This window comes from Octodon degus, unplaced genomic scaffold (genome assembly GCF_000260255.1).
Source record: "Octodon degus isolate 3935 unplaced genomic scaffold, OctDeg1.0 scaffold00092, whole genome shotgun sequence".
In the NCBI taxonomy this organism is placed as follows: Eukaryota; Metazoa; Chordata; class Mammalia; order Rodentia; family Octodontidae; genus Octodon; species Octodon degus.
The window spans coordinates 3162004-3173497 of NW_004524668.1; the positions used below are offsets into that span (position 1 = coordinate 3162004).

The window sequence follows — 11494 nt, forward strand, 5'->3', positions numbered from 1 at the left end:
TAAAAAAAAAAAAAAAAAAAAGAGAGACCCTATCAACTTGAGGGACTCCATTCAGACTCTCCCTCAAAGGCTGGCCTGTGTGGTCCCAGTCCAGGCCTGAATCTGGGATCTACAAGGGTTGCCCCTCACCCTCCCACCCCAGATGAGTGTCTCCACCCTGCTCATAGAGGGAAGCAGCAGAACTTCCTGTGGGCAGGGGTCTGGACCTCCCCTCCCACTCAGCATTCCACCCTCCACACCCTTTCTGCAGCCAGCACAGGCTCTGCCAATTTTGGCCTTTCTCCTTCTGGTCCTGGGCCTGACCCCGCCCCATCCCTGCAGGCTCCCTCAGGCACATCTGAGCCAGTGATCCAGCCTTGGAGGGCAGGGGTGGGACTGAAGGCAGGGTGGAAAGGAGCCCACCCCGAGGGTGGTCCAGGCCCTCACTCTCAGGGCCTAGAGAGGACTCCTGGTCCCTCCCTCTTTTGGCTGGGAAAGCATGGGATTCTGGGAGTAAAACAGAAAACAAGGCCATAAGCATAAACCCCCATGCTGGTGAGCATGTGGGGAAACAGGCAGGCTCAGGAGCTGCTGCCAGGAGGGGAACTCAGCCCAGAGTTTCAGGAGGGTAAGCTGGCTATGCGTGTCAAAGCTCTAAAAAAAGTATGTGCCCTTTGACCTCACAATTCCATGCCTAGAAATGTATCCCAAGCAAATACAAGCAGCAAGGTAAAAAACAAAACCAAAAAACCCCAGAGAAATCATGGGGCTCACGCCAACATTTATTTAAAATGGTGAAGCCTACAAGCAATCTGCATGCTGAGCTGCTGTAAAGAAAGCGGGGTTCATTCGTACTGTGGAATTCTACAGGCCTTCCCAAATGACACTAAAGCTCTCTCGGAGGACATGGAAGACGTCCATGAAACATCAAGTCAAAAATCTTCTGGGGCAGGGGACATAGCTCAGGGGTAGAGCCCTTGTCTAGCATGGGCAAGGCTGCGGGTTCAATCCCCAGAACTGCAGGTGGGGGTGAGGTCCAAAAGGTAGTTTGAGGTAGTTTTAGCAGTTCATTCTTTTCTTTAAAAAAAAAAAAATCAATTTATAGAAGTACACATAAGTATCTCTGGAAGGCTCTACACCAGTTTAACAGTGGTTATCTCTGGGTAATGGGATTATGAGCCACTTTAATTTTCAAAGTTCTTTTGGCTTATTAGCAATTTTTAAAGATTCTGCAAATAACCTGGATTGCTTCTGTAATAAAGAAAAGTTATTTTTTCCTCAAAATGAAAAGCTCATCAGGAAAACAAAACACAAACCAAAGGCAGTGTTCCCAAATCCTAGTTCTTATTTTTATAACACTTTCCCTAGTACAGTATCTGACTTTGCTTTATAGCCCTCGTGTGAATCATGCTTTGCCCATGGGAAAACGGGGGTTGGGAGAAGGTCACTTGCTCACCCAAGGTCACATAGCTAGTGAGCAGCAGGACCAGGGTTTGAAACCAGGTTTCTAAAGCCAAGGTCAGGGAGAGAGGAGGGTTAGGACGGCAGAACAGGGCAGAGACGCAGAAGAGAGGCTCTGAAGAAGCACGCAGCTGTAAGCTGGGAACCGGGAACAGCAAATCGACATGTGCATGCAACCACTCTGAGCTGGCTCACAGCCCCTCTCCCCATCCAAGCTAAATATTAACAATCCTATTAGGCCCCGTAGCACTGTGGCTGTGGAGCTCAGCACGGAACTGCCCCCAGAGCTGCTGCGATGATGCAGGTCAGGTACTGGGAAGAGGAGGGCAGGGCTTCCCAGAGGGGTGAGGCTGGGGGCTGCCGCTGGGCTGGGGGAATGAGGGGCTGAGGTGGACAAGGGGAAACCGAGGGAAGTGGGGATGCAGAGACAGACAGCTTGGAGGAACTGAGGCATGACACTGTATAATCCAACCAGGAAGGACACAAGTCAAAGAAAATGACTTTGTAGCGTTGGGAACGGCAGAACTGGAATCCTGGGATTCCCCTGCTTCCCCAGCACAGCTGCTGGTGGGAAGCCCCATGGGACTGTGCTGCTGAGGAGGCTGGGACCCTGCAGGTGAAGGGGACAAAGCTCTACTGGGGGAGTCCCAGGAGCCCTCACTACAGATACACAGCCAGTGCAGGCCCAGATCTGAGACTCAATAAATGAAATTAGATGGATGTATAGGGCAAAGGTGAGCCCTGGCCACCTGCCACCTCTCAGGGTGCCCTGAACTGTCACCTCAGGTCTTGAATCATGCAGCTTCCTCACCTAGTTTCCCCTCCCTCTCTTTACTCATCTGGTTCCTCTCCCATCCAAGTACTAACCAGACCCGACCCTGTTTAGCTTCCGAGATCAGGTGAGATTGGGCACGTTCAGGGTGGTATGGCTGTAGACTACCCATCAGATTCCTGCTCACTCTTCCTAACTCAAATGCCACCTCCCTGACGCCTTCCAGGATGCCCTGTGCAAAGGGTGCCCTTCTTTCTCCAAGTACTTGGATGGACCTTGCATTTGGCAGGACACGATCTGCCCTGGCCCCCATGTTTCCAAGTCTCTGTCTCCCCAAAGGACACCCTGAGGGCAAGCCCCATGTCCTGGGATTCTCAGGGACACTTTCCGGAGTGTCTCCCCACCCTCCAGCAGCTCCCCTCAGCTCAAGTGCTAGCTTTCCCAAGAAGCTGCTCCCCCTGAAACAGGTGCTTTTGTGGATGTCTCTGGTCACATCTGCTCCCCCTTCCTGTTCTTTCATCATAATCTATCACTGGTCACTGGTTTAAAGCTTTACTGGAGGAGTCCCAAGAGACTCTCTCCCCCTGTCTCCCCCTATTCACTCACCTGGACTAAAAGCTCTGGGAAGGCAATAAACACACTTCACTTGTGTCTTGTTCTTTTCTTTGTATTCAACACACATTTACTAGAGGGTTGAAATAGCACATAGTGGGTCCTCAATACATGCTTGTTGAATGGCTGGCTTTCCCTACCATGTCCTGCACTCAGTAGGTGTTTTGGGAACCACTGGCTGTGCTTTGAACTGGCAAGCACTTGTTAGCCACCACCGCCTGCCATGGGACAGTGTCTGCTCCCCATGAAGATGCCCCTCTCCCCCAGCTGCCAAGAAGACCCCATCCAGCTCTGTTTTCTGTGATTTGTATCCACACGGTAATGGGATATTGCCTGTAAATTATTTTTGGCTAATCAGTGGCTCTTTGCCGAGCACACCCTCCCAGCATCTGCCCCTGTCCTCTCTGAGGGCAGCTATTCCCAGGGTGGGTGGGGCTGGGGCTGGGGCTGGGGCTGGTCTTGTGGCCACCCCCAAGGCCTTGAGTTCCAGCTTAGTGTAAGATACATTTCTCAGGGCACATCTGGGCTGTGGTTCCCAGACAGACTCATCAGGGCTGCTTATTTAAAGACATTGATTCTTGTCCCCTCCTTGGGGCCATGCTACCAGACTCAGGGAAAAGGGCTGGGCCAGACGCAGGAGGCCGGGTCTTCACCTACGCACCAGTGGTTCTGATGCACTGTAGGCCAAGAGTCCCTGAGGTGGAGGAGGGGAAAGCGTTTGGCCAGCCACTCATAGGTGAGCTATCATCCCATTTGTTGCCTGGATGGCAGGGCCAGTGCCTGCCAGATGGAATGGGATAGGGCCATCCACAGGCCATGCGGGAGCTGGTGTCTGTGGGCTCTCTCAGCTTGCTTGCCAGTCTGCCTGAGATCCATGTGTACCCAGTGTTGGCCGGGGGGCCCAGGCCCCAGCCTGAGTGACCTATCAGGGAGCAAAGGTGTAGAAAGGAGCCAGAGCCAGGCATATCCTGGCCCAGCACCGCTTGCATCCTCAGTGCCTTTGAGGGGAGGCTCTGACCCAGGAAGCTGCCTCAGACAGGCAACCTTTAGGATGCCTCAGGGTCCTGCTAGCCTAGTGGGTCTGTTCCCTGGTGACTCATTTTAAATGAAGAAAATATAGCAGAAGTCATGAGATGCCACTTCACAAATCAGATTATAAAAAGATGGTGACTTCTCTCTCCAAGGCTCTGTCACATTCTGTCTGGGTGAATCACTCCACACGTGTGTGTTGCCTGTGACAACCATGTGAGGGAGCCTGGAAGCCACCTTTCTGCAGTGGAGATTTCAGGTGACACTATCGCCTCAGCTGCCAGCCAACCTACACCCTTGTGAGGTTCTCAACCAGAGGTCCCACCCCAGCCACACCTGGAATCCAGCTCTCAGAAGCTATGAGATGATGCAAGGTTGTTGTTTTAAACTTCTCCACTGGGGTAACTTGTTACGCAGCGGTAGATATCGGATGCACCTCCTCTTACAAGCGCCCCCTAGTGACAACCCTTCCTACCTCTTCCAGGATCCCTTGACCACAGTGGTATAAACCAGTCCTCCCAAAGAGCTGAGTTGATTGGCATCCTCAGGCCATTATTCATATAGATCCATTCTCCAGAAGCCCTGGGCCACCTACTTAATAGCCTTCTCTGCAGATTTAACTCCAGTGGCACTTCCTCTGAGAACTCTTCTGTCATTTTCTTGCCCATCAGAGCCTGAGCAGTTCCTAATAAAACAAGTGTAGGGGGCCTGCCCCTTAGCTCAGTTCTCTAAGTAGCTGCTTCAACAAAGCAGTCAGGCTCAGGTTGCTGTGGTTCGATCCCCACAACTCAAGCCAGCCAAACCTGCCCTGAAGGCATTGGGAGCAAAAAAAAAAAAAAAAAAAAAAAAAAAAATCCTTCTGCCTTTAAAAAAAACCCCAAAAAACAAGTATAATACCACCCCATGCCCTTATTCACTCATAGGTCTGTCTCCCCCATGGACTGTGAACCCCAATGCCACAGGCGGGTTGTTTTCTGCACTAGCTGGGGCTCAGTACAAGGTCTTACACAGGAAGACTCCGTGAAATTTGATGAATGAATAAACAAGCAATGAGTGACTGGTTTCTGATTTGCCTGTTTCTATATCTCTCCACTCTGTCTCACCACTGTCCGAGGCTGGGTTTTTTTTTCCCCAAGGATATAAAGTTGAATTAGTAGGCTGGGGGTGTAGCTCAGTGGTAAAGCAGTTGCCTACCATGCACAAGGACCTGGGTTCAATTTTTAACACCACCAAAAATCAAAATGAAACAAAACAAAAGCAAGCAAACAAATAACAACAAAAACCCATTTTTGATCTCTCCCAAGAAACCAGCCCTTTCTCCCAATTTTCTCTTTTCTTCTTCTAGACCACAACCTCCCTGTAACTTCTTTCTCTCTCTCTCTTCCTGAGAGAGACTTCACTATCCCCTCTGATGCCACTCCTTTCCCTCACTGAGTTGTCATCATACCCCATCCATTTCACTAGCAAAACATCCCCTGACCACAATCCACTCCCCCAGCTCCATGAAACTTGGGCCAGGCTGCCGTCATCTCTGGAGACCACTGCCCCTGCTTCCAGGAAGCCCACTGCCTCCTGTCTCCAATGCCCCCATTTACCCTTCTGAGAGTCTTGACAATGCTGCTTGCTCATCTCCAGGCCTTTAGGGGGTAGCTATAGAGGTGGGAGGCAGGTGAGGATCACTGTGGTCATCCCCTCTGCCTAACCTTTCCCCGGCTCGCCTATGCCTTTGGAACAGGGTCCACACTTGGCCTGGTGTTTGGGATATACCACGATCTGGCTCCAACATCAGATTCCAATGGGAACACAATAGGACGAAGCATAAGTAGCTTCAAATCCCTCTGCACAACCACCACCCTCACTGTTCAAACTGCGAAGCATCTGCTCAGACAGGGTTAGGAGATAGGACCTCCTTCAATGAACACCATTAGGCATTTTCTGTGTGCCAGAAACGTTATTTATAAGCATTTTACGTGCTTTAAGTGCTTGGCTTCTCATACACCTTATGAGGGAGGGTTTTGCCCTTGGCTAGGGTTGTGCAGCTAATAGCTGGCAGGGCTGTGACTGGAAGCCACATCTTTCCATCTACATAGCCCCTCCACCACTCAGCAGTGCTTCTACTGTGGGCCATTCCATAGAGAAGCACCAGAGCCAGCATCCAATGCCCCATACTCTTTCCCTCCTTCTGATGATGCCAATATTGCAAACAGTGGTTCCTCCATCTGCTTGGCTCCCAGCAGAAGGCGTCTCAAGCTGACTCGGGTCAGACATGTAGCAGTGAGTGAGAAATAAACTTAGATTATTTTTACCACATTACGTGAGCCTGGCCTATGTTGACCAATGCACCAAAAGTTCAATAAATGTTAACTCTTTCATACCTAAATGTTATTTATTATAATGTACTCATTTTCTTACATTAGAAACCATAGCACATTTTTTGGAACTAGGGGTTGAACCAAGAGCATTTGCACTGAGCTACATCCCCCACCCTTTTTATTTTTATTGTGAGATAGGATCTCACTAAGTTGATATGCTGCCCAGGCTAGGCTCAAACTTGTAATTCTCCTGCCTCAGCCTTCAGTGTGCTAGGATTATAGGTGTGTTTCACACATCCCTCGAGGAAACTGTATTACTTTATTTATTCATTTATTTTTGAGACAGGGTCTCACTATGCAGTTCAGGCTGGCCTTGTGCTCACTTTTGTAGTCCCCAGGCTGGTCTCAAAATTACAGAGATCCTCCTGACTCAACCTCCTGAGAGCTGGGATTATAGGCATGTACCTCCACGCCTATTTCCGGGCCCAAATGGTGGGCACCCACCTCTGGGGCTAAGATGGCATGCCCAGGGAATCCAGGCCTGAAATTGCATGGCATGTGGGGCTGTGGATCAAACTCGGGTCCTTGTGCTTGCCAAGTAGGTGCTTATCCCTCTGAACTATCTTTCCGCCCCCCCCGACATTACTTTTACAACTGAAGAGAAATACATACCATTTATCATCACAAATGAGTGCACAATAGTTGGAACAAAAAGCCATTAGCTTCATACCAACCCAAGTCATCTGGTATACCTCCCATCCTACGTGCTTGTAAGTACTACCAAGGGACTCCCTCTGGGAAGCTGAGCAATGTTTCAGGTTGGGAAACTGCCTCAGTGTTGGCCCTGAGCCTCTTCCCTTGCCAATCTAAGCCCCAGGATGCCAGGCCCAAACATTCCACCAATGCCACCTCCATGCATTTGCAGGGGCATCTGCCCTGCTGTGGCCCTTACCTCTGCAGACAGTGCCATTCTCCACAGCCTCGAAGCCTGCTTTGCACATGCAGCGCCCGATGGGCACCAGCCACTCGCCATCCCCATTACAGTACAACTTGATGGGCACATCCACCTCTTCGGCATTGGCAATGCAGCTGCCCCGGGCAGCTACCAGGGACGTGCTCTCAGCCCCAGACAGCGTCTCCTGGAAGATGGCACCATTCTGGATGACGCGGGGACACTTTCGATAGAAGACACGCACAGCAATGAGGGACATGCAGCCACCATAGTCTTGGAAGGCCAGGTAGAAGCCACTGCGGGACACAGGTCCAAAGCTCCGCACCTCAGTGTTGATCTTCATGACCCGGCCGCCCAGGTCTACCTGAGAGAAGCTCTCATCAGCTGCGATGGTGTCCACCTTCACCCACGGATTCTCCATCCAGCTGGGGAAGGTCTTGGTGGCCGAGTCAAAGTCAGCCTCATAGTAATAGAGGTTGAAGGTCTCCTTGCAGGAGCCAGGCACACTGGGGATGCTGCTACAGTCACGCACCGAGAACTTCATCTCCACATGGATGCGGTGGGCACCACGGCGCCGGATGAACTTGGTCCGTAACCAGTTGTTCTGGCTTGACTCAAACACGTTGCACACCTGGTATGTGCGGATTGTGTTCATGTTCTCGTCATAGCCGCTCACCTCTTCCCACTGTGGGTGAAATGCCAGTCAGGTCGGGAGGGTAGAGGTTCAGCCCCGGGAAACACCCTGTCTTGTGGGGAGACCCAGGCTCTGTTGTTGTGACCTTCCCGTCTAGAGGACGGAAGTGTAAAAGAATTCCCGGCCTGATGAGAGACACATGACCTGGACTCCAAGGAATCCCCCAGCCTATAAAAGTGGCATTCTACCAACCCAACGGCAAGGGCATAGCCCTGTACTTGGCATTCCCCTGGTAGATGTGGGAGCTGTGTAGCCCTTGCCTAACGTGCACTGTCAGGGATTCACTAATCTGAAGGAGACACAGACTCTGAGCTCAGGAAGTTTCTACCTGCAAGGGGAGATGGGAGGTCTCTGGCCCAGGCAGCTCCTTCCGATGAAGGTAGATGTCTCTATGCTTGGGGGCTACCAGTCTGATAGAGTAAGAAAGAATGTCTGCCCTCTAGGAGCTCCCTGTCAGATCCTGGAGGTACAGTCCTTGCCCTTGGGGACTCCGAGTATGATAGAAGAAGACAGTTCTCACTCCCAGTGACCTCCTAGTACGACAGGAAAGTCAGGGCATTTCTCTGAGGCTTTCAGCTGCTAAGATTCCTCCGAGAGCTGGCTCATCTCAGTTCAGAGAGGGAGCCTGTCTGCCTTCCCTTCTTGCCAGACGGGCTGCTCCAGCACCCATGGGGTCCCAGCCTGAGCTCAAAAACCTGACTGAGAACCACAGAACCTCAGTGCTATAAAGGGCTGGACCACTTGCCAGGAAGCTGGAAAGGGCACAGTGTCCATGTCCCTGCCCGCAGATTCATAGACCCAGCTCACCCCACGGCTGAGCCTTCAGTCACCCCTTTATCCTCATCAAGCATCCTTTCTTTGTTTTGGTTTTATGCAGTGCTTATAACACAACGCAGGACAGTGTGCACGTTAGGCAAGGGCTGCAGTCACCCTGCACCTCTCTGAGGCAGGCTGTCCCCTGGCTGCTTGCATTTGAGTCCATCAACTCTTCCTCAGGCCCCTGGGACAATCTCTGGGCAAGTGCCTGGCACAGTTGGCCCCCCTGGTCTGGTCTCCCTAGTGGGCCAGAGAGCTTGCCCAGGGGAGCTGCCCATCCTTTCCTTCTCCTGGGTCCCTGGGTAGGTGGACAAGTGCCCCAACAGCAGAACCTCCTCCTCTCAGCAGGATCCACGGCTGGGCACTCTCATAGTGTCATCTCTTCGTCATGATGTGCACACACGGCATCACTGCCCCCCACTGTTCAGCACAGGGAGTAGGAGAGGGCAAGTGAGGTCACCTGGCTGACCCAGGTCACAGGAACCCAGACCCAGCCATGCACTTGCCTGTGCTATCTCGGAACACAGGCTGCTAGCTAACCTGATGCGTAAGCATGGGCCAGTCCTTCAGCCTCTCTGGGCTACTAGTTCCCCAATTGCCAAAGGGGATATGAGACTGGCAGGTGTTAGGAGAGGTGTCACCCTCCAGTGGGTGTTCTTTGTGCCTTTGCCACTCAGATTCTCTGGGCCACGTCTGCCTAGGGAATGGTCAAATGCTCCAAGGGGTGAGTATGGGAGGGGAGGCCAAGCTGGGGCATGCTAGCCTGGCCTCTTCTGCAGTGGCTACTCTGAAGCTCCCTACATTGCATTTAATCTTTTTTTTTATGGTGGCACCATGTGACAAAGTCAGCCCCTTGTTACAACCGCTGCTCTTCTTCAGAACTTAATTAGAGCACTTAATTAGAGCACTCTGCCTTTCTCCCCTCTCTCTAATTAACATGCGGAGGCCCTGCAGCCCAAACACCCCAAATAATTGCGTCCGGGGGCCCTGCAGCCCAGCCTGGCCTCATTACTGGCAGGGTGGGGCTGTGGGCCCAGCCGCCTTCGCAGATGGAAAATTGGTGACAAGAAAGAGCCACAGAAAGAAGCCTGACCCTGGGGCCCTGCCTATTGAGAGCACAGGCCTGGGGGTGGGGGGGCGTCTCCCAGGGGTTGCAGCTGAGTCTCAGTGGAGGAGCCGAGGTGGGGGGATGGGAGGAATGGGTCGTGGAGTTCAGAGCCTTCCCCAGAGACCGGGAGCATTAAAACTGGTGACAGTGATGAGGATGGCAGTGACAATCATCACAGTTATTCTCTACTGGGGGCCAACCTTAGATACTTTACAAGGAAAACCTCACGATGACCCCCTGAAGAAGTCATCTTTATCATTTCGTGGACAGGGAAATCAAAGCTGAGAAAGATTAAGCACATGGCTCTAAGCCACACAGCTCATGAGTGGCACGGGGACAGCATTTTAGGCATGTGTGACCCCCACATCCTCTCTGCAAGAGCTAGGGAGAAAGCAGGTGGCACAGAGGTGGGCTCGGAGGACTCAAACCAAGGAAGCGCAATGAATGCTACGAACCATGCGTAGGTGGGGCGGGGCTCGTGTTATGGGGACCCAGAAAAGGGGCAGAGAGGACTTGTTCACAACCCTCGATACCAATTTGAACCCCAGCTGGGGGTGCATTTCAGTGGGAAAGTGTGTGTTCAAGTACGCAGAAGGCCCTGGATTCCAGCCCCAGCATCAAAACAAGAATGAAAAGACCCCACCCAAAACACAGAACGCAAAGCAAACCTGAGCCCCTTCACTTACTAGCTGTAGGGCCCTGGGCAGGCAGCTAAGCCTCCCCGAGCTTCAGTTTCCTCATCAGTAAAAGAGGTAATTCCTTCCTGTGGTCTTGACCGGAGATGATGTTTATAAACATGCTTCATACTGTATCAGACATAGCACGGGTACTCAGGAAGTGACAGTTCACTTTCCGCATCTGAAATGGGGGCTGAGCGAGTGCCTTACTTCTTGGCCTCGCCTTGAGGATTCCATGGGATAAAGGCTAAAAGCATCCAGCGGGTTGCCATGGTAACTGGGGTTCCATCAATGATAGGGGATGGGTAGGTCGGACTCTGGGCCCTGAAGAGGAGAAAGGGACTGGAATGTGAGGGACTTGCAGGCATTGCAGCCAATGCCCAGGGGCCAAATGGGATTTGGGGACCACCAACTCACCCCTGATGGGGGATGCACCATCCAGCCCAGCTCAGCCGTTGCGGTAGTGGAGTCCATCAGCGTTTCTGGAGGGAGAGCAAAGAGTCACCACTTTGCCTTTCCACTGCTGTCAATCACTCTGGCCTGACGTAAGATCCCTCCCCTCTAGGTCTTTCCTTTACAGACCCCTGCCTACCTCCACTGCTCCAATCACCCAATTCTAATCCTCCAGACCACACTCCCTTGCACCCTACCTGTTCACTCCATAAGCCCGCCCACTCTTATAGCCTAGTCAGTCATCTTAGGCAAGTTTTCCAAGTCCTGCCCTTCCAGGACCTCTATCTGTGGTCAGCAATGCCCGCCCTCCCTCCCTTCAGCCAATCATGTCTCATGGTCCTTAGTATTCTTCTTTTCCATTGGGTAAGGCTCTTTAACCTGGATACTCCAGACAGGCTCCTAAGGATCCCTCACCAAATATTAAATATGTACATAAAATTTGAGGTATCTGTTCTGTGTGTGTGTGTGTGTGTGTGTGTGTGTGTGTGTGCAGTACCAGGGATTCAATTCATGACGCTGCCTGCACTTGCCAAGCAGGTGCTTATGCCACTGAATTGTATCCCCAGCCCCGTCTCTGTTCACTTTTTGGCTTGTGTCAATTCTCAAAAACTGGAACATGAGCCTTAGAG

At 51.9% G+C, this 11494-nt stretch overlaps 1 protein-coding gene across 3 annotated transcripts in view; it reads right to left on the bottom strand.

Moving 5' to 3' along the window:
* Positions 1 to 10902, bottom strand: part of Ephb2 (EPH receptor B2) — a 113904-nt gene extending 103002 nt beyond the window's left edge. For all 3 annotated transcript variants that reach the window (XM_004637619.2, XM_004637620.3, XM_023722501.1), the window contains exons 1-2: positions 10830 to 10902; positions 7118 to 7802 (exon numbers count right to left, since the gene is read on the bottom strand). In XM_004637619.2, the coding sequence (XP_004637676.1) occupies positions 7118 to 7802; positions 10830 to 10886 (742 nt within the window). In that variant the 5' untranslated portion in view covers positions 10887 to 10902. The remainder of the gene's footprint in view (positions 1 to 7117; positions 7803 to 10829) is intronic.
* Positions 10903 to 11494: the final 592 nt, after the last annotated feature.